The sequence below is a fragment of the Oncorhynchus gorbuscha genome, linkage group LG24 (assembly GCF_021184085.1).
Source record: "Oncorhynchus gorbuscha isolate QuinsamMale2020 ecotype Even-year linkage group LG24, OgorEven_v1.0, whole genome shotgun sequence".
Lineage (NCBI taxonomy): Eukaryota > Metazoa > Chordata > Actinopteri > Salmoniformes > Salmonidae > Oncorhynchus > Oncorhynchus gorbuscha.
The window spans coordinates 23,126,253-23,149,195 of record NC_060196.1 but is presented as its reverse complement, the minus strand read 5'-3'; the positions used below and the strand labels follow the sequence as shown (position 1 = coordinate 23,149,195).

The 22,943-nt window shown below is 47.6% G+C and overlaps 1 protein-coding gene across 1 annotated transcript in view; it reads right to left on the bottom strand.

Moving 5' to 3' along the window:
* The window catches only part of LOC124013252 (TGF-beta receptor type-2-like), a 30,151-nt gene extending 21,707 nt beyond the window's left edge, over positions 1-8,444 (bottom strand). The window contains exon 1 of the mRNA XM_046327512.1: positions 8,102-8,444. Coding sequence (XP_046183468.1) covers positions 8,102-8,174 — 73 coding nt within the window. The 5' untranslated portion in view covers positions 8,175-8,444. The remainder of the gene's footprint in view (positions 1-8,101) is intronic.
* Between the last annotated feature and the right edge of the window lie 14,499 nt (positions 8,445-22,943).

The following is a 22,943-nucleotide window of genomic DNA, read 5'->3' as shown; positions in this document are numbered from 1 at the left end:
CTGCTGGTCTTATTTGGTTCTCTCCCCCTCCCTCTCTCACTCTCTCGCTCTCTCTTCTCTCTATCGTTCCGTTCCTGCTCCCAGCTGTTCCTATTCCCCTAATCATCATTTAGTCTTCCCACACCTGTTCCCGATCCTTTCCCCTGATTAGAGTCCCTATTTATTCCTTTGTGTTCCGTTCCTGTCCCGTCGGTTCCTTGTTTAGTATTCACCGTGCTGTGATTGTGTTTCGCCCTGTCCTGTCGTGTTTTTTGCCTTCATCAGATGCTGCGTGTGAGCAGGTGTCTCTGTCAACTACGGCCTGCGCCTACCCGAAGCGACCTGCAGTCTGTGGCCGCTTCTCCTGTTATTCCCCTCTACAGACTAGAGGATGTCTGTTATTCCCTGTTTGGACTTGAATAAACTCTGTTTCAGTTAAGTCGCTTTTGGGTCCTCTTTCACCTGCATGACAGAAGGAACCGACCAAGGAATGGACCCAGCGACTTCAGACGCTCGTTACACTGCCGTCGAGATCCAAGGAGCCATGCTCGGCAGACACGAGCAGGAATTGTCTGCTGCTCGCCATGCCGTGGAGAACCTGGCCGCTCAGGTTTCCGACCTCTCTGGACAGTTCCAGAGTCTACGTCTCGTGCCACCTGTTACTTCCTGGCCTGCCGAGCCTCCAGAACCTAGGGTTAATAACCCACCTTGCTACTCCGGGCAGCCCACTGAGTGCCGCTCCTTTCTCACGCAGTGTGAGATTGTGTTCTCTCTCCAACCCAACACATACTCTAGAGAGAGAGCTCGGGTTGCTTACGTCATTTCACTCCTTACTGGCCGGGCTCGAGAATGGGGCACAGCTATCTGGGAGGCAAGGGCTGATTGCTCTAACAAGTTCCAGAACTTTAAAGAGGAGATGATTCGGGTTTTTGACCGTTCAGTTTTTGGTAGGGAGGCTTCTAGGGCCCTGGCTTCCTTATGCCAAGGTGAACGGTCCATAACGGATTATTCTATTGAGTTTCGCACTCTTGCTGCCTCTAGTGAGTGGAACGAGCCGGCGCTGCTCGCTCGTTTTCTGGAGGGACTCCACGCAGTGGTTAAGGATGAGATTCTCTCCCGGGAGGTTCCTTCAGATGTGGACTCTTTGATTGCTCTCGCCATCCGCATAGAACGACGGGTAGATCTTCGTCACCGGGCTCGTGGAAGAGAGCTCGCATCAACGGTGTTTCCCTGCTCCGCATCGCAACCATCTCCCTCCTCTGGCTTTGAGACTGAGCCCATGCAGCTGGGAGGGATTCGCATCTCGACTAAGGAGAGGGAACGGAGGATCACCAACCGCCTGTGCCTCTATTGCGGAGTTGCTGGACATTTTGTTAATTCATGTCCAGTAAGAGGCCAGAGCCCATCAGTAAGCGGAGGGCTACTGGTGAGCGCTACTACTCAGGTCTCTTCATCTAGATCTTGTACTACTATGTCGGTCCATCTACGCTGGACCGGTTCGGGTGCTACATGCAGTGCCTTGATCGACTCTGGGGCTGAGGGTTGTTTCATGGACGAAGCATGGGTTCGGAAACATAACATTCCTTTCAGACCGTTAGACAAGCCTACGCCCATGTTTGCCTTAGATGGTAGTCATCTTCCCAGTATCAAATTTGAGACACTACCTTTAACTCTCACAGTATCTGGTAACCACAGTGAGACTATTTCTTTTTGATTTTCCGTTCACCGTTTACACCTGTTGTTTTGGGTCATCCCTGGCTAGTATGTCATAATCCTTCTATTAATTGGTCTAGTAATTCTATCCTATCCTGGAACGTTTCTTGTCATGTGAAGTGTTTAATGTCTGCCATCCCTCCCGTTTCTTCTGTCCCTACTTCTCAGGAGGAACCTGGCGATTTGACAGGAGTGCCGGAGGAATATCATGATCTGCGCACGGTCTTCAGTCGGTCCCGAGCCAACTCCCTTCCTCCTCACCGGTCGTATGATTGTAGTATTGATCTCCTTCCGGGGACCACTCCTCCTCGAGGTAGACTATACTCTCTGTCGGCTCCCGAACGTAAGGCTCTCGAGGATTATTTGTCTGTGTCTCTTGACGCCGGTACCATAGTGCCTTCTTCCTCTCCGGCCGGGGCGGGGTTCTTTTTTGTTAAGAAGAAGGACGGTACTCTGCGCCCCTGCGTGGATTATCGAGGGCTGAATGACATAACGGTTAAGAATCGTTATCCGCTTCCCCTTATGTCATCAGCCTTCGAGATTCTGCAGGGAGCCAGGTGCTTTACTAAGTTGGACCTTCGTAACGCTTACCATCTCGTGCGCATCAGAGAGGGGGACGAGTGGAAAACGGCGTTTAACACTCCGTTAGGGCATTTTGAGTACCGGGTTCTGCCGTTCGGTCTCGCCAATGCGCCAGCTGTTTTTCAGGCATTAGTTAATGATGTTCTGAGAGACATGCTGAACATTTTTGTTTTTGTCTATCTTGACGATATCCTGATTTTTCTCCGTCACTCGAGATTCATGTTCAGCACGTTCGACGTGTTCTACAGCGCCTTTTAGAGAATTGTCTCTACGTAAAGGCTGAGAAGTGCTCTTTTCATGTCTCCTCCGTTACTTTTCTCGGTTCCGTTATTTCCGCTGAAGGCATTCAGATGGATTCCGCTAAGGTCCAAGCTGTCAGTGATTGGCCCGTTCCAAGGTCACGTGTCGAGTTGCAGCGCTTTTTAGGTTTCGCTAATTTCTATCGGCGTTTCATTCGTAATTTCGGTCAAGTTGCTGCCCCTCTCACAGCTCTTACTTCTGTCAAGACGTGTTTTAAGTGGTCCGGTTCCGCCCAGGGAGCTTTTGATCTTCTAAAAGAACGTTTTACGTCCGCTCCTATCCTCGTTACTCCTGACGTCACTAGACAATTCATTGTCGAGGTTGACGCTTCAGAGGTAGGCGTGGGAGCCATTCTATCCCAGCGCTTCCAGTCTGACGATAAGGTTCATCCTTGCGCTTATTTTTCTCATCGCCTGTCGCCATCTGAGCGCAACTATGATGTGGGTAACCGTGAACTGCTCGCCATCCGCTTAGCCCTAGGCGAATGGCGACAGTGGTTGGAGGGGGCGACCGTTCCTTTTGTCGTTTGGACAGACCATAAGAACCTTGAGTACATCCGTTCTGCCAAACGACTTAATGCCCGTCAAGCTCGTTGGGCGTTGTTTTTCGCTCGTTTCGAGTTTGTGATTTCTTACCGTCCGGGTAGCAAGAACACCAAGCCTGATGCCTTATCCCGTCTGTTTAGTTCTTCTGTGGCTTCTACTGATCCCGAGGGGATTCTTCCTTATGGGCGTGTTGTCGGGTTAACAGTCTGGGGAATTGAAAGACAGGTTAAGCAAGCACTCACGCACACTGCGTCGCCGCGCGCTTGTCCTAGTAACCTCCTTTTCGTTCCTGTTTCCACTCGTCTGGCTGTTCTTCAGTGGGCTCACTCTGCCAAGTTAGCTGGTCATCCCGGTGTTCGAGGCACTCTTGCGTCTATTCGCCAGCGCTTTTGGTGGCCGACTCAGGAGCGTGACACGCGCCGTTTCGTGGCTGCTTGTTCGGACTGCGCGCAGACTAAGTCGGGTAACTCTCCTCCTGCCGGTCGTCTCAGACCGCTCCCCATTCCTTCTCGACCATGGTCTCACATCGCCTTAGACTTCATTACCGGTCTGCCTTTGTCTGCGGGGAAGACTGTGAGAGCCGCCAATAAACGCAGGATTAAGAGTCCAAGGTATTGTTGCGGCCAGAGAGTGTGGCTTTCCACTCGCAACCTTCCTCTTACGACAGCTTCTCGTAAGTTGACTCCGCGGTTCATTGGTCCGTTCCGTGTCTCCCAGGTCGTCAATCCTGTCGCTGTGCGACTGCTTCTTCCGCGACATCTTCGTCGCGTCCATCCTGTCTTCCATGTCTCCTGTGTTAAGCCCTTTCTTCGCACCCCCGTTCGTCTTCCCTCCCCCTCCCGTCCTTGTCGAGAGCGCACCTATTTACAAGGTACATAAGATCATGGACATGCGTTCTCGGGGACGGGGTCTCCAATACTTAGTGGATTGGGAGGGTTACGGTCCTGAGGAGAGGAGTTGGGTTCCGTCTCGGGACGTGCTGGACCGTTCACTCATCGATGATTTCCTCCGTTGCCGCCAGGATTCCTCCTCGAGTGCGCCAGGAGGCGCTCGGTGAGTGGGGGGTACTGTCATGTTTGTCATTTATTATCATGTCTTGTCCCTGTGCTCCCCATTCTATTCGTTTCCCTCTGCTGGTCTTATTTGGTTCTTTCCCTCTTTCTATCCCTCTCTCTCCCCCTCCCTCTCTCACTCTCTCGCTCTCTCTTCTCTCTATCGTTCCGTTCCTGCTCCCAGCTGTTCCTATTCCCTAATCATCATTTAGTCTTCCCACACCTGTTCCCGATCCTTTCCCCTGATTAGAGTCCCTATTTATTCCTTTGTGTTCCGTTCCTGTCCCGTCGGTTCCTTGTTTAGTATTCACCGTGCTGTGATTGTGTTTCGCCCTGTCCTGTCGTGTTTTTTGCCTTCATCAGATGCTGCGTGTGAGCAGGTGTCTCTGTCAACTACGGCCTGCGCCTACCCGAAGCGACCTGCAGTCTGTGGCCGCTTCTCCTGTTATTCCCCTCTACAGACTAGAGGATGTCTGTTATTCCCTGTTTGGACTTGAATAAACTCTGTTTCAGTTAAGTCGCTTTTGGGTCCTCTTTCACCTGCATGACAGGGTTGGTCCTGGTTGTTCCCTGAATGGGAGACCAGATGCTGCTGGAAGTGGTGTTGAAGGGCCAGTAGGATATACTCTTTCCTCGGGTCTAAAAAATATCCCAATTCCCCAGAGCAGTGATTGGGGACATTGTCCTGTGTAGGGTGCTGTCTTTTGGATGGAACATTAAACGGGTGCCCTGACTCTCTGTGGTCACTAAAGAGCCCATGGCAATTATCGTAAGAATAGGAGTGTTAACCCCGGAGTCCTGGAAAAATGACCAATCTGGCCCTCATACCATCATGGCCACCTAATCATCCCCAGCTTCCAATTGGCTCATTCATTCCCCCTCCTCTTCCTGTAACTATTCCCCAGGTCATCGCTGTAAATGAGAATGTGTTTTCAGTCAACATACCTGGTTAAATAAGGGTTCTAAATAAGAAAACATTTCACTATTACAAATGAGCACAGTTCACTCTCTGAGGGTCTAAAAATACAAGACTTTGACCGGGATTTTAATTTGATCGTGGTAAATGTTGCAGATGTTGACTCAATTACCTTTAAATGTCAAGCGCACTATATAGCACAGTTTTGTATTGAACCCCGGCCTTTGATTGTTGTTATATGGGCCTAAACTTTATTAAACCTAAACAAAGATGATAACTTTGCTCGACTTGGGAAACGGACATTTCCCTCCAATTACACAGACAAACAAAAAGGCCACAAACACCAGAAAGGTGAACTTTCCCATCTGATATATTAATATGGACATTTCCTACACTGGAAAAGTATGGTCTGTTGAACATCCGCGAGTACAGTGAAACCTTAACCTCATATCTCAGTCCAGACTACGTGAAGGAATGTAATCATTACTGAGAGACTTGGCAATTTCACTTTGAAAATAATATGTGAAAGACAAAAACGAATGTTCCTTTCGGTACTATGTAGCTAAGTGTAGTTATTCCAAGAGACAGTTGTTTAAATAAGTGGTACATTATTTTTTTTTTTAACATTCATTCTCCAATCCATTCATTTCAATTTAACATGTACATTCATTTTTCCACCATATGTAAACTATTTTCCCAGGGCCTAAATTCTGCCGTGAACAATCAGCACATTCCGCGGTGCCATCCGTCTACCATGGTCGTGTTCAGACTTAACTTCCCACGGGGAGTTCGTGGTGGGATGTGTCCCTGTTTGTGTATGATAGTCATCTCTACTAAGACACTAAAAACAAAGAAAGGGAACAATGAACATCAGTAGATCTGTCAGTCAATTTGCGAATTTGTTTCTTGCCATTTCACTTTGTGAATATCAAAGACTAGGACATAATGTTGGAGTGTGTATTTGTGTGCGAGAGAGAGAGAGAGAATACCACCACATCACTTCCTTCTTTCTCATTTGCTCTCCTTCCAGACCTTTACCAGCGTGTCTTTAGCATGAATAAAAACAGAACCTGACCCGAAATCAGGCGCTCTTAATAGCTAAAACAGAGATGAGGTGAAATGAAGTAAAAAGAGATGAAGGAGGGAGAGATCTCACAGACTGAATTGACGTCACTGCCACACAACCACACCAAATCTAAGTGTGACAGACTGCACACATAGGAAGAGAAAGTTCAACCTGTTACTTGCATCAGCAGTGTCCTCGTGACACAACCGATAGTGAAAGTGGGTTATTGGCCGTTAACTGGGCCTGTCTGCATGTGCAGCTCAAGGATTTCCTCTTGAAGAATTTCCGTCGCAGAGAGCCGAGTTCAGCCAAGCGAAATGAGGGAGGATGTGTCCCAAACGGAACCCTATTTCATAAATAGTAGTTCACTATATAGAGAATAGGGCGCCATTTTAGATGCAGCCTGGGTCTCCAGGGTATTGGACCGGCTGGCGAGGGGGCGAACCTGATTAAGCCACTTTGTCAGGTCATGTGACCAGCCATGTCAAAACAATCACCCCTCTCTCTAAAGTCGGCACAGGAGAGAGAGCAAATGAGGTTCTCTTCCCTTCAACTTACTCACAGTGCAGCAGTATACTCCTTGTTAGAGAATATCAAGGTTACTGATTTAGGAGAAAATGTTGTACTTCTGCTCCAGGACATAAAGCCTACTGTGGCTGCATGTTCACAATCTGCAGGTGAGAGTAGAGCTGTGGCTTGAAGCAACAGACATACAACCTGCACGTCTGAAAACCAGAGTAACTGGAACAGATCTAGTGAAGCCACGTGCACTGCAGGTGGCAGCATTCACACAGCAGTATAGACAGTGAAGTATCCATGGTGTCAGGATATTGCAGACGGATATTAGGCTATATTCTGTTATTCCTGTTTTTAGGGTGTACTGTACATGTCTGAGTTGATCCATTTGAAACAAACCAATAAAGACATTAAGATTAAGTACTGCAGAGGTGTACAATTTAGAATTTGGCCTGAGGTGAAGATTGTAGTCTGTTATAGAGTTATAACAGAATGGATAAGAATTATCTTGGGCTGAGAGCTGGTGGTAGAGAGAGAGAGAGGTTGTGGAGTGAAAAGTCATTATATCATGAGATAGACTCCTCTCAAAAAGTATGCCATTTAAGCCCAAGGAGACGGGCTATGGTGGGGATGAATGCTGTTAATTGTCACCCATGGCAAAATATAATTGCAGATGTGGGGGAGAGAGGATTATAAGAAACCAACTCTGTTTGGTGCCATTGGGACTGGGCTGGAGTTGGAGACAGGGGCAAATAGATGACAATTTATGATGCGTCTACCTTGCAAATGATAGACCAAATGTAATACCCACTTCCAGTATCAACAATGTACATAAGAATGAAAAGGACCACCATGCATGTTTTCTACTGCAACAGGTGGTGTAGCTAAACCTCCTCCCACTGTGTTAAGCAAGCACGTTAATACATAGGCCTACTTCCCCTTAGCAGAAACATCATGGCACACTCAAATTATTTTCGGATATGTTTTCCTCTTGGAAAACACTAAGTAGTTAGTCATTATGCTCATACAATCATTCCATCCCCACTTTATTAAAACATTTGGATGTGGGTATAAATGTACCACAGTTCCTGAGTTTCTGACATTGAACAACACTGAATGCGTAATTTGCATATATTAACTACTATGCATTCAAATTCGCATTACAAGCCAATCAATATATTTGCGAGTTTTAGCTCAAATCAGGTGAACATTTTGCCTTCCACCAAAATTTAGAGCTGGATTATTTTTGACCACCTGCTACAAAAAAACTGAATGGCAATTAGAAGTTATACTTTGGGGAAACAGAAACACGTGTCAATGTTACTAGCGGTCAATAACCTCGTACATGTTTCCATAATTACTTCAAGCCAACGATAACACTATAGCCAACCACCAACATTCATAGGCTACTTGAAACAACGTTTGAACTCACCCATCTGTTCTAGCAGAACACTACCAAAGAGTAACGTTCCACACCAGAAAGCAGAAAACCGAAGTAGCTCCATTTAAAGACGGATTACAAACTACTCTTCTTTTCATTTACTAGCAGCTTGATTATAGTAAATATCCAGACTTTAATTCGAGACGTTCTTCGGATTGATTTTTCCGTCTGCCTGTTGCTCTCATGCGTCTCAAGGAACCCGGGGTTAAAGTAAATAGTGCAGTCAGAATTTGCCGCATATGAGTCAGACAGTATGTATGCACTTTCATGAAACAGGAAATCTTCAGAAAGGGCAGGACTCTTTTCTTCTTCTTCTTTAGGCTACTTCTGAACTGCTGGGCTTGTAGCTCACTGGTCTTGAAACATGTTATTATGAGCACAGAGTTTTTCAGAAGGCAACACTTGAAATGACACGCTCCAAAATAGATGAAAAGTATTTCGAAAGAAGTGAGGAGAAGTATTACATCCAAACAAAACATATGAATTTAACACTTCTCTACTTACAATTATGCAACATTTTGAATCATTCATTACATTTTTACACACTTCACTGTGCCAGTACCATAGCACACACATTACTGATCAGAAAAAATACAGCTGTGTCTGATGTCCACAAACATGAGAACAAATTATATAACGTCTTTACTTGCTTCATTAGCACTTTTTCACACGGACCTCTGAAACAATTTGTAAAAGACTCCAGTCACCCAAGTCATAGACTGTTCACTCTGCTACCACATACCGGAGCGCCAAGTCTAGGTCCAAAAGGCTCCTTAACAGCTTCTACCCCCGAGCTATGAGACTGCTGAACAGCTAATCAAATGGCCATTGACCCCCCTGTATTTACACTGCTGTTACTTGCTGTTTGTTATTTATGAATAGTCACTTTACCCCTACCTACAAGTACAAATGACCTAGACTAACCTGTACCCCCGCACATTGACTCAGTACAGGTACCCCCATTGTTATTGTTATGTAATTTTATTGTGTTCCTTTTTATTTTACTTTCAACTTTAGTTTATTTAGTAAATATTTTCTTAACTCTATTTCTTGAACTGCATTTTTGATTAAGGGCTTGTAAGTAAGCATTTCACACCAGGGTCTACACCTGTTGTATTCGGGGCATGTGACAAATAAAATGTGATTTGATTTGATACATTGCATATGTGTCTTCCTGAGGAAAGCCATCATTCATCAGAGGGGGGGTTAGTAAAGGTGGTGAGCGATCCTTGATGTTCCTAGGTTTTGGTTTGATGGGTGGAACTCACGGGTTAAGTCGACTGTAACATAAATAACTGGTCTATTGCTGGGCTGCCAGCATATGTTTTTGCTTGGCATACTCAAACCATGATGTCAGGCTTCAGAACCTGGGGCGCAACTTACACTGGGGGGGGACGACATAACCCCACCACATTCTGAAATTGCATTTGTCCCCCCCCCAGTTTTATTAGTGCATTGTGATGCACTCAGGGCCCCACTTCCAAAATCCCGTGCCCCCCTGTACACGCATTCCACGTCTATTTCTATGGGCTATAGCACTGTTCATGACACAAACTATTGACACCCCTCTTCTTGGTGGAGAGTATTTAGCAATTTTAAAGCTTATTTCCTGCAATTCTACACATTTTGTCATTGGATGCAAAGAAAATTGTATAGTTTAAAGCTCATTTTCTTGCAATTATATTCATTTTGCCATGTCTAATGTGTATTCATGTGAGTGACGAAAAAATAACAATACTACTTATGTGATAAAAAACCTAAGTAATAAAACTAGCTGACATGGGGTAGTTCATCTGGACATTTCTGACAGGTTAGAAATAGCTCTCTAATGTATGCAATGACAAGAGGAACTAATTATGCATTACCAAATTTCGAAAGTGCACCTTGTGCATTCCAGTATTACAACTTTAAAAATTAAGTATAAAGCTGGAGTGAGTTCCTTTAAAATACAAAAACTTTTCACCCCCCCAAAAATTGAGTTAGCTTATGTTTCATCCCCTCTTTTCTGAAGTTCTGTCTGAAGTGAATGAACTAGCTAGATAGCTAGCTACCACAGCCGGTTCAGCTCTAGCCTCTAGCTACACTATATATACACAAAAGTATGTAGACACCCTTCAAATGGGTGGATTCGGCTAATTAAGCCACACCCGTTGCTGACGGGTGTATAAAAATCGAGCACACAGCCATGTAATCTCCATAGACAAACATTGGCAGTAGAATGGCCTTACTGAAGAGCTCAATGACTTTCAACGTGGCACCGTCACAGACCCCTAGGGGCAGGACGGGGCGATCCAGCTATGTTGTGTGCAAGATTAGGCCTATGATATGAATTCAAATCAAATCTTAGTCACATGCGCCAAATACAACAGGCCTTAACAGTGAAATGCTTATTTACAAGCCCCTAACCAGCAATGCAGCTAAAAAAACAAGAATAAGAAATAAAAGGAACAAGTAATTAAAGAGCAGCAGTACAATAACAATAGCGAGACTATTTACAGGAGGTACCGGTACAATAAGAGCACAGGGCGAGACCCAGATGTAGACACAGGAGGCAGATGGTTTGAGTCTTTGATATTTATTATATTCCAAGGGGCAGGCAAGAGAATGGTCATGGGCAGGCAAAAGATCATACCAAGGTCAGAGTCCAGGAGGCACAGGGTGGCAGGCAGGCTTGAGGTCAGCTCAGGCATTATGGTCAGGCATGCTGGTTTAGAGTCAAGGCAAGCAAGGGTCAAAACCGGGAGGAATAGCAAAAACAGAGAAAAGGACAAAACAGGAGCAAGGAAATAACACGCTGGTTGACTTGACAAGACGAACTGGCAACACAGGAATAAGTACCCAGGGACTAATGAGGAAAACAGGTGACACCTGGAGGTGGGTGAAGACAATTACAAACACAGGTGAAACACATAGGTACAGAGTCAATGTGTGGTGGCACCGGTTAGTTCGAGGTAATTGAGGTATAGTGCCTTGCAAAAGTATTCATCCCCCTTGGCATTTTTCCTATTTTGTTGCATTACAACCTGTAATTTAAATAGATTTTTATTTGGATTACATTTAATGGACATATACAAAATAGTCCAACTTGGTGAAGTGAAATGAAAAAATAACTTGTTTCAAAAAATAAATAAAAAATAAAAAATGTAAGAGTGGTGCGTGCATATGTATTCACTTTCCTACGAAGCCCTAAATTAGATCTGGTGCAACCAATTACCTTCAGACGTCACATAATTAGTTAAATAAAGTCCACCAGTGTGCAATCTAAGTGTCACGTGATCTCAGTATATATACATACACCTGTTCTGAAAGGCCGCAGAGTCTGCAACACCACTAAGCAAAGGGCACCACCAAGCAAGTGCCACAATGAAGACCAAGGAGCTCTCCAAACAGATCAGGGTTGGGTTATAAAAAAAATATCCGAAACGTTGAACATACCACGGAGCACCATTAAACCCATTGTAAAAAAATTGAAAGAATATGGCACCACAACAAACCTGCCAAGAGAGGGCCGCCCACCAAATCTCACAGACCAGACAAGGAGGGCATTAATCAGAGGCAACAAAGAGACCAAAGATCACCCGGAAGGAGCTTAAAGCTCCACAGTGGAGATTGGAGTATCTGTCCATTGGACCAATTTAAGCCATACAATCCACAGAGCTGGGCTTTAGGGAAAAGTGGCCAGAAAAAAGCCATTGCTTAAAGAAAAAAATAAGCAAACACATTTGGTGTTCGCCAAAAGGCATGTGGGAGACTCCCCAAACATATGGAAGAAGGTACTCTGGTCAAATGAGACTAAAATTGAGCTTTTTGACCATCAAGTAAAACGCTATGTCTTGCGCAAACACAACACCTCTCATCACCCCGAGAACACCATCCCCACAGTGAAGCATGGTGGTGGCATCATCATGCTGTGGGGATGTTTTTCACCGGCAGGGACTGGGAAACTGGTAAGAATTGAAGGAATGATGGATGTCACAAAATACAGGGAAATTCTTAAGGGAAACAGGTTTGTCTTCCAGAGATTAGAGACTGGGACAGAGGTTCACCTTCCAGCAGGACAATGACCCTAAGCATACTGTTAAAGCAACACTCGAGTGGTTTAAGGGGAAACATTCAAGTCAAAGCCCAGACCTCAATCAAATTGAGAATCTGTGGTATGACTTAAAGATTGCTGTACACCAGCGGAACCCATCTAACTTGAAGGAGCTTGAGCAAGAGACTTGCAGCTGTAATTGCTGAAAAAGATGGTTCTACAAAGTATTGACTTTGGGGGGGGGTGAATAGTTATGCAAGGCAACAAAATAGGAAAAATGCCAAGGGAGTGAATACTTTCGCAAGCCACTGTGACATTTACATGAGGGCAGAGTTATTAAGGTGACTATGCATAGATAATAACAGAGAGTAGCAGCGGCATAAAAGAGGGTTAGGGTGGGCAATGCAAATGAGCAAATAGTCTGGGTAGCCATTTGATTAGATTCTCAGGAGTCTTATGGCCTGGGGTAGAAGCTGTTTAGAAGCCTCTTGGACCTAGACTTGGCACTCTGATACCGCTTGCTGTGGGGTAGCATAGAAAACAGTCTATGACTAAGGTGGCTGGAGTCTTTGACAATTTTTAGGGCCTTCCTGACACCGCCTAGTGTAGAGGTCCTGGACGAAAGGAAACTTGGCCCCAGTGATGTACTGGGCCGTACGCACTACCCTCTGTAGTGCCTTGCGGTCGGAGGCCGAGCAGTTGCCATACCAGGCAGTGATGCAACCAATGCTCTCGATGGTGCATCTGTAGAACATTTTGAGTATCTGAGGACCAATGCCAAATATTTTCAGTCTCCTGATGGGAAATAGGTTTTGTCGTGCCCTCTTCGTGACTGTCTTGGAATGCTTGGACCATGTTAGTTTGTTGATGTGGACACCAAGGAACTTGAAGCTCTCAACCTGCTCCACTACAGCCCGTCAATGAGAATGGGGGCATGCTCGGTCCTCCTTTTTCAGTAGTCCACAATCATCTCCTTTGTCTTGATCACGTTGAGGGAGAGGTTGTTGTCCTGGCACCACATGGCCAGGTCTCTTACCTCCTTCCTATAGGCTGTCTCGTTGTTATCGGTAATCATGCCTACCACTGTTGTGCCATCGGCAAACTTAATGATGGTGTTGGAGTCGTACCTGGCTGTGCAGTGATGAGTGAACAGGGAGTACAGGAGGGGACTGAGCATGTACCCCTGAGGGGCCCCTGTGTTGAGGATCAGCGGGGCGGCCCATCAGGATGTCCAGGATCCAGTTGCAGAGGGAGGTGTTTCGTCCCAGGGTCCTTATTGATGATCTTTTAGAGCACTATGGTGTTGAACGCTGAGCTGCAGTCAATGAATAGCATTCTCACATAGGTGTTCCTTTTGTCCAGGTGGGAAAGGGCAATGTGGAGTGCAATAGAGATTGCATCATCTGTGGATCTGGTAGGGCTGTATGCAAATTGGAGTGGGTCTAGGGTTTTTGGGATAGTGGTGTTGATGTGAGCCATGACCAGCCTTTCAAAGCACGGGTCGGTAGTCTTTCAGGCAAGTCACCTTAATGTTCTTGGGCATGGGACTATGGTGGTCTGAAGACACTTGCCAGTGGTGAAGACACTTGCCAGTTAATCAGCTCTTGCTCGCAGTACACGTCCGGGTAATCACAATACACCTCCTTGTGAAAGTTGACCTGTTTAAAAGGTCACATCGGCTGTGGAGAGCGTGATCACACAGTTGTCTGGAACAGCTGGTGCTCTCATGCATGTTTCAGTGTTATTTGCCTCTCAGCGAGCATAGAGGTAGTTTAGCTCGTCTGGTAGGCTCGTGTCACTGGGCAGTTCTCGGCTGCGCTTCCCTTTATAGTCTGTAATGGTTTGCAAGCCCTGCTACATCCGACGAGCGTCAGTGTCCTCTGTAATTATTTCGACAGTGAAGCATTTTTTCTTCTTTTGTCTCTATACTCCAAAAGTGTCACTCCCTGATCTGTTTCACCTGTCCTTGTGATTGTCTCCACCCCCTCCAGGTGTCGCTTATTTCCCCCTGGTTTATTTATCCCTGTGATTCCGGTCTCTCTGTGCCAGTTCGTCTTGTATGTTCAAGTCAACCAGCGTGTTTTCCCATGCTCCTGCTTTTCTATTCTCTTTTACTAGTCCTCCCATTTTAAACCTTTGCCTTTTCATTCCCACCTGCCTGACCATTCTGCCTGCCTTGACCTCGAGGCTGCCTCCCTGCCTGCCTTCCATTCTGTACCTCCGGAACTCTGAACTGGTTTTGACCTTTTGCCTCTCCACAACCATTCTCTTGCCTACCCCTTTTGGATTGTTAATAAACATCTTGGACTCTAACCATTTGCCCCCTGTGTCTGCATCTGGGTCTCGCCTTATGCCCTTACAGTACGAACTGGCCATGACAGAGGTAGCATACCTGGACCATCTCCGCCACGCTGTCTCCCTGCAGGGAGCCGCCATTGGGAGGCATGAGGAGCTACTTCAGGACCTTCTGGAAGGGCTTTGTTCACTGACGGAACGCCACGACCAGGGGTTTAATAGGGATCAAATCCTGTTAACGGGATTGTTTTGACAACATCTGGTGAAATGGCAGAGCGCCAAATTCAAATTACATTTTTAGAAATATTTAACTTTCATACAATCACAGGTGCAATACACCAAATTAAAGCTTGACTTCTTGTTAATCCAGCCACTCTGTCAGATTTCAAAGGGGCATTACGGCGAAAGCAAACCATGCTATTATCTGAGGACAGCACCCCATCAAACAAACACATGACAATCATACTTCAACCCGCCAGGCGCGACACAAAACTCAGAAATAACAATATAATTCATGCCTTACCTTTGAAGAGCTTCTTCTGTTGGCACTCCAATGTCCCATAAACATCACAAATGGTCCTTTTGTTCGATCAATTCCAACGTTATATCTCCAAAATGCTAATTTATTTGGTTAATTTGATTCAGAAAAACACCGGTTCCAACTTGCCCCACATGACTACACATTATCTAATGAGTTACCTGTAAACTTTGTCCAAACATTTCAAACAACTTTCCTAATCCAACTTTGGGTATTTAACGTAAATAATCAATAAAATTTAAGATAGGATAAACTGCATTCAATAGCCGATAAAATGAAAGTGGAGCGAGCTTCAGGTCGCGCGCCCCAACCACAACAGTACACATGGCTATCCACCCAGATAGGAAATGTCTACTACTTCATTACTCAAAGGAAAAACAAACCAATTCCTAAATACTGTTGACATCTAGTGGAAGCAATAGGAACTGCAACCAAGTGCCTTAGAAATCTTGATCCACATAGAAAACCCATTGAAAAAACTGTCACCTCAAAAAAAAATATTCCTGGATGGTTTGTCCTCGGGTTTTTGCCTGCCAAATAAGTTCTGTTAAACTCAAAGACATTCTTCAAACAGTTTAAGAAACTTCAGAATGTCTTCTATCCAAACGCAGGAGTGCGAGGAGGTCTGGCCTGGGTCACACTCGTTCTTTCGCAGTGGCTCGCTCACCTTCTAAGGAATCCGGAGCCACCCGAGCTCCCTCGAAAATCATCAGCGACGGGTGAGTCAGATACTCCGGAACCTATGCAACTGGGCAGGGCTAGATTATCTCCTAAGGGACGTTCACATAGAATGAGTTCCAACAGCTGTACTGTGGGGCTGCAGGACATTATATTGCCACCTGACCAGGTAACTGGGCACAAGTACTCTGGTGAGCCAGACTGGGAATCTTCTTAATCCCATTAACCATACTCCCTGCTTTGTTATACTGCTGTGGGGAGACCTGTCTAAAGCACCACGGGTGATCATTGACTCTGGGGCAGATGAGAGTTTTAATGTTTCTACTCTAGGACCACAAGTTCAATCCTGGGTTGGAGTCCGTTTTGCCATTCCCATTGCCTCAAAGCAGCGCAGCCTTCACCGAGACAGCCTCCTTTGGGCTTACGTCAAGTCTCAGATTTCCCTACAGAGTACCACGACCTCCTGGAGGTTTTCAGCAAGGCACGGGCTACTTCTCTTCCCCGGCATCATCCTTATGATTGTGCCATTGATCTCCTCCCTGGTGCCGGAGACCAAGGCCATGGAGGAGTGCATAGTGGAGTCTCTAGCTACTGGGTCTGTCCGTCCATCTGCTTCTCCTGCTGGCACAGGGTTTTTCTTTGTGGAGAAGAAGGACAAGTCCTTGCGTCTGTGGACTGACTACCGTGGTCTTAATGATATTACGATTAAGAATATTTACCCCCTTCCATTTGGACGCTGTCTTCCAGGCTCTGGTAAACGATGTGCTCCGGGATATGTTAAACCAGTTTGTGTTCGGATACCATGACGACATCCTGTATTTTTCCCGGTCTGCCCAAGAACATGTTCTGCAAGTCAGACAGGTCCTTCAGCGCCTCCTGGAGAACCAATTGCTCGTAAAAGCAGAGAACTGTGAGTTCCACTGCTCTAGCTCTATCTCCTTTCTGGGATATGTCGTTGCTGAGGGAAATGTCCAGATGGAACATGGAAAGGTGAAAGCAGTGGTGGATTGGCCTCAACCCACGTCCAGGAAGCAGTTGCAATGTTTCCTAGGTTTTGCTAAGTTCTACTTCTGTTTCATTTGGGGTTACAACACCCTGGCAGCCCTCATCTATGCACTCACCTCTCTCAAAGTACAGTTTACATGGTCTCCTGCTGTCAACAAAGCCTTTGTGGACCTGAAGCATTGGTTCACAACAGCACCCATCCTCATCCATCCGGACCCGTCCCGTCAATTTGTGGTTGAGGTTGAAGCTTCTGAAGTGGGGGAGTGGGGGCCAACCTGTCTCAGCGATCTGCCCAGGACCAAAACTTTCATCCCTGTGCCTTCCTGTTCTATCGACTCAACTCTGCAGAAAGAAACTACGATGTGGGTAACCAAGAACTCCTGGCAGTCAAGATGGCACTGGAGGAGTGGAGTGGAGTGGAGACACTGGCTGGAGGGAGCTGAACATTCGTTTTTGGTCTGGACCGACCACAAGAATCTGGAATATCTCCGCACAGCCAAGCGCCTTAATTCCAGGCAGACCCGGTGGGCTCTGTTATTTACTAGGTTCAATTTCACCATCTCCTACCGCCCAGGGACCAAAAACGTGAAGCCGGACACTCTGTCCCTTCTATACAGATCCTCTGCCACTCCCTCTGAATCTGAGGCCATCCTCCCTGCCTCTTGTTTGACGGCTTCTGTTGTTTGGGGAATTGAGGCTCTGGTCCGCAAGGCTCAGCCTTCCCAGTCGGACCTTGGGCCCGGCTAACTGTCTGTGCCTGATGTGGTCTGGTTTAAGGTCCTGGAATGGGTTCACTCCTCCACGCTTATCAGTCATCCTGGTACTCACAGGACCCTGGCATTCCTCCATCAACATTTCTAATGGCCTGCTATGGTTCCTGATGTCTCAGCCTTGGTCGCCGCATGCATGGTATGCACGCAAAGCAAGACTCCGTCTGGCCTCCTACAGCCACTTCCTGTCCCTCATCGCCCCTGGTCCCATAATTCTCTGTATTTCGTCACTGGGCTTCCCCCGTCAGATGGTAACACCACCATTCTAATGGTGGTGGATAGGTTTTCCAAAGCCACCCATTTCATCCCAAGTTACCTTCAGCCAAGGAGACGGCCCAGCTCATGGTGCAGCACGTATTCCGAATCCATGGACTCCCGGTCGACATGGTCTCGGATCGGGGTCCTCTGTTCTGGTCCCGATTTAGGAAGGCGTTCTGCACCCTTATCGGGTCGTCGGCCAGTCTCTCCTCCGGGTTTCATCCCCAATCCAACGGCCAGTCGGAGCGAGCCAATCAAGACGACACTTCGGTGTCTGGTTGCCAGTAACTCCACCACCTGGAGCCAGCAACTGATCTGGGTGGAATATGCTTGGATCTGTCATGTTTGTCATTTATTGTCATGTCTTGTCCCTGTGCTCCCCATGCTATTCGTTTCCCTCTGCTGGTCTTGTTTGGTTCTATCCCTCTCTCTCCCCCTCCCTCTCTCACTCTCTCGCTCTCTCTTCTCTCTGTCGTTCCGTTCCTGCTCCCAGCTGTTCCTATTCCCCTAATCATCATTTAGTCTTCCCACACCTGTTCCCGATCCTTTCCCCTGATTAGAGTCCCTATTTATTCCTTTGTGATCCGTTCCTGTTCCGTCGGTTCCTTGTATTGTATTCACCATGCCGTGATTGCGTTTCGCCCTGTCCTGTCGTGTTTTTGCCGTGATTGTGTATCACCCTGTCCTGTCGTGTTTTGTGCCTTCATCAGATGCTGCGTGTGAGCAGGTGTCTCAGTCGACTACGGCCTGCGCCTACCCGAAGCGACCTGCAGTCTGTGGCCGCTTCTCCAGTTGTTTCCCCTCTACGAGTCTAGAGGATTTCTGTTATTCCGTTTTGGACTTTAATAAACTCTGTTTCTGTTAAGTCGCGTTTGGGTCCTCTTTCACCTGCATGACAGAAGGAACCGACCAAGGAATGGACCCAGCGACTTCAGACGCTCGTTACACTGCCGTCGAGATCCAAGGAGCCATGCTCGGCAGACACGAGCAGGAATTGTCTGCTGCTCGCCATGCCGTGGAGAACCTGGCCGCTCAGGTTTCCGACCTCTCTGGACAGTTCCAGAGTCTACGTCTCGTGCCACCTGTTACTCCCTGGCCTGCCGAGCCTCCAGAACCCAGGGTTAATAACCCACCTTGCTACTCCGGGCAGCCCACTGAGTGCCGCTCCTTTCTCACGCAGTGTGAGATTGTGTTCTCTCTCCAACCCCACACATACTCTAGAGAGAGAGCTCGGGTTGCTTACGTCATTTCACTCCTTACTGGCCGGGCTCGAGAATGGGGCACAGCTATCTGGGAGGCAAGGGCTGATTGCTCTAACAGATTCCAGAACTTTAAGGAGGAGATGATTCGGGTTTTTGACCGTTCAGTTTTTGGTGAGGAGGCTTCTAGGGCCCTGGCTTCCTTATGCCAAGGTGAACGGTCCATAACGGATTATTCCATTGAGTTTCGCACTCTTGCTGCCTCTAGTGAGTGGAACGAGCCGGCGCTGCTCGCTCGTTTTCTGGAGGGACTCCACGCAGTGGTTAAGGATGAGATTCTCTCCCGGGAGGTTCCTTCAGATGTGGACTCTTTGATTGCTCTCGCCATCCGCATAGAACGACGGGTAGATCTTCGTCACCGGGCTCGTGGAAGAGAGCTCGCATCAACGGTGTTTCCCTGCTCCGCATCGCAACCATCTCCCTCCTCTGGCTTTGAGACTGAGCCCATGCAGCTGGGAGGGATTCGCATCTCGAATAAGGAGAGGGAACGGAGGATCACCAACCGCCTGTGCCTCTATTGCGGAGTTGCTGGACATTTTGTTAATTCATGTCCAGTAAGAGGCCAGAGCCCATCAGTAAGCGGAGGGCTACTGGTGAGCGCTACTACTCAGGTCCCTTCATCTAGATCTTGTACTACTATGTCGGTCCATCTACGCTGGACCGGTTCGGGTGCTACATGCAGTGCTTTGATTGACTCTGGGGCTGAGGGTTGTTTCATGGACGAAGCATGGGCTCGGAAACATAACATTCCTTTCAGACCGTTAGACAGGCCTACGCCCATGTTTGCCTTAGATGGTAGTCATCTTCCCAGTATCAAATTTGAGACACTACCTTTAACTCTCACAGTATCTGGTAACCACAGTGAGACTATTTCTTTTTGATTTTCCGTTCACCGTTTACACCTGTTGTTTTGGGTCACCCCTGGCTTGTATGTCATAATCCTTCTATTAATTGGTCTAGTAATTCTATCCTATCCTGGAACGTTTCTTGTCATGTGAAGTGTTTAATGTCTGCCATCCCTCCCATTTCTTCTGTCCCTACTTCTCAGGAGGAACCTGGCGATTTGACAGGAGTGCCGGAGGAATATCATGATCTGCGCACGGTCTTCAGTCGGTCCCGAGCCAACTCCCTTCCTCCTCACCGGTCGTATGATTGTAGTATTGATCTCCTTCCGGGGACCACTCCTCCTCGAGGTAGACTATACTCTCTGTCGGCTCCCGAACGTAAGGCTCTCGAGGATTATTTGTCTGTGTCTCTTGACGCCGGTACCATAGTGCCTTCTTCTTCTCCGGCCGGGGCGGGGTTCTTTTTGTTAAAAAGAAGGATGGTACTCTGCGCCCTGCGTGGATTATCGAGGGCTGAATGACATAACGGTTAAGAATCGTTATCCGCTTCCCCTTATGTCATCAGCCTTCGAGATTCTGCAGGGAGCCAGGTGCTTTACTAAGTTGGACCTTCGTAACGCTTACCATCTCGTGCGCATCAGAGAGGGGGACGAGTGGAAAACGGCGTTTAACACTCCGTTAGGGCATTTTGAGTACCGGGTTCTGCCGTTCGGTCTCGCCAATGCGCCAGCTGTTTTTCAGGCATTAGTTAATGATGTTCTGAGAGACATGCTGAACATTTTTGTTTTTGTCTATCTTGACGATATCCTGATTTTTTCTCCGTCACTCGAGATTCATGTTCAGCACGTTCGACGTGTCCTACAGCGCCTTTTAGAGAATTGTCTCTACGTAAAGGCTGAGAAGTGCTCTTTTCATGTCTCCTCCGTTACTTTTCTCGGTTCCGTTATTTCCGCTGAAGGCATTCAGATGGATTCCGCTAAGGTCCAAGCTGTCAGTGATTGGCCCGTTCCAAGGTCACGTGTCGAGTTGCAGCGCTTTTTAGGTTTCGCTAATTTCTATCGGCGTTTCATTCGTAATTTCGGTCAAGTTGCTGCCCCTCTCACAGCTCTTACTTCTGTCAAGACGTGTTTTAAGTGGTCCGGTTCCGCCCAGGGAGCTTTTGATCTTCTAAAAGAACGTTTTACGTCCGCTCCTATCCTCGTTACTCCTGACGTCACTAGACAATTCATTGTCGAGGTTGACGCTTCAGAGGTAGGCGTGGGAGCCATCCTATCCCAGCGCTTCCAGTCTGACGATAAGGTTCATCCTTGCGCTTATTTTTCTCATCGCCTGTCGCCATCTGAGCGCAACTATGATGTGGGTAACCGTGAACTGCTCGCCATCCGCTTAGCCCTAGGCGAATGGCGACAGTGGTTGGAGGGGGCGACCGTTCCTTTTGTCGTTTGGACAGACCATAAGAACCTTGAGTACATCCGTTCTGCCAAACGACTTAATGCCCGTCAAGCTCGTTGGGCGTTGTTTTTCGCTCGTTTCGAGTTTGTGATTTCTTACCGTCCGGGTAGCAAGAACACCAAGCCTGATGCCTTATCCCGTCTGTTTAGTTCTTCTGTGGCTTCTACTGATCCCGAGGGGATTCTTCCTTATGGGCGTGTTGTCGGGTTAACAGTCTGGGGAATTGAAAGACAGGTTAAGCAAGCACTCACGCACACTGCGTCGCCGCGCGCTTGTCCTAGTAACCTCCTTTTCGTTCCTGTTTCCACTCGTCTGGCTGTTCTTCAGTGGGCTCACTCTGCCAAGTTAGCTGGTCATCCCGGTGTTCGAGGCACTCTTGCGTCTATTCGCCAGCGCTTTTGGTGGCCGACTCAGGAGCGTGACACGCGCCGTTTCGTGGCTGCTTGTTCGGACTGCGCGCAGACTAAGTCGGGTAACTCTCCTCCTGCCGGTCGTCTCAGACCGCTCCCCATTCCTTCTCGACCATGGTCTCACATTGCCTTAGACTTCATTACCGGTCTGCCTTTGTCTGCGGGGAAGACTGTGATTCTGACGGTTGTCGATAGGTTCTCTAAGGCGGCACATTTCATTCCCCTCGCTAAACTTCCTTCCGCTAAGGAGACGGCACAAATCATTATTGAGAATGTATTCAGAATTCATGGCCTCCCGTTAGACGCCGTTTCAGACAGAGGCCCACAATTCACGTCACAGTTTTGGAGGGAGTTCTGTCGTTTGATTGGTGCGTCCGTCAGTCTCTCTTCCGGGTTTCATCCCCAGTCTAACGGTCAAGCAGAGAGGGCCAATCAGACGATTGGTCGCATACTACGCAGCCTTTCTTTCAGAAACCCTGCGTCTTGGGCAGAACAGCTCCCCTGGGCAGAATACGCTCACAATTCGCTTCCTTCGTCTGCTACCGGGTTATCTCCGTTTCAGAGTAGTCTGGGTTACCAGCCTCCTCTGTTCTCATCCCAGCTTGCCGAGTCCAGCGTTCCCTCCGCTCAAGCGTTTGTCCAACGTTGTGAGCGCACCTGGAGGAGGGTGAGGTCTGCACTTTGCCGTTACAGGGCACAGACGGTGAGAGCCGCCAATAAACGCAGGATTAAGAGTCCAAGGTATTGTTGCGGCCAGAGAGTGTGGCTTTCCACTCGCAACCTTCCTCTTACGACAGCTTCTCGTAAGTTGACTCCGCGGTTCATTGGTCCGTTCCGTGTCTCCCAGGTCGTCAATCCTGTCGCTGTGCGACTGCTTCTTCCGCGACATCTTCGTCGCGTCCATCCTGTCTTCCATGTCTCCTGTGTTAAGCCCTTTCTTCGCACCCCCGTTCGTCTTCCCTCCCCCTCCCGTCCTTGTCGAGAGCGCACCTATTTACAAGGTACATAAGATTATGGACATGCGTTCTCGGGGACGGGGTCACCAATACCTAGTGGATTGGGAGGGTTACGGTCCTGAGGAGAGGAGTTGGGTTCCGTCTCGGGACGTGCTGGACCGTTCGCTCATCGATGATTTCCTCCGTTGCCGCCAGGATTCCTCCTCGAGTGCGCCAGGAGGCGCTCGGTGAGTGGGGGGTACTGTCATGTTTGTCATTTATTGTCATGTCTTGTCCCTGTGCTCCCCATGCTATTCGTTTCCCTCTGCTGGTCTTGTTTGGTTCTATCCCTCTC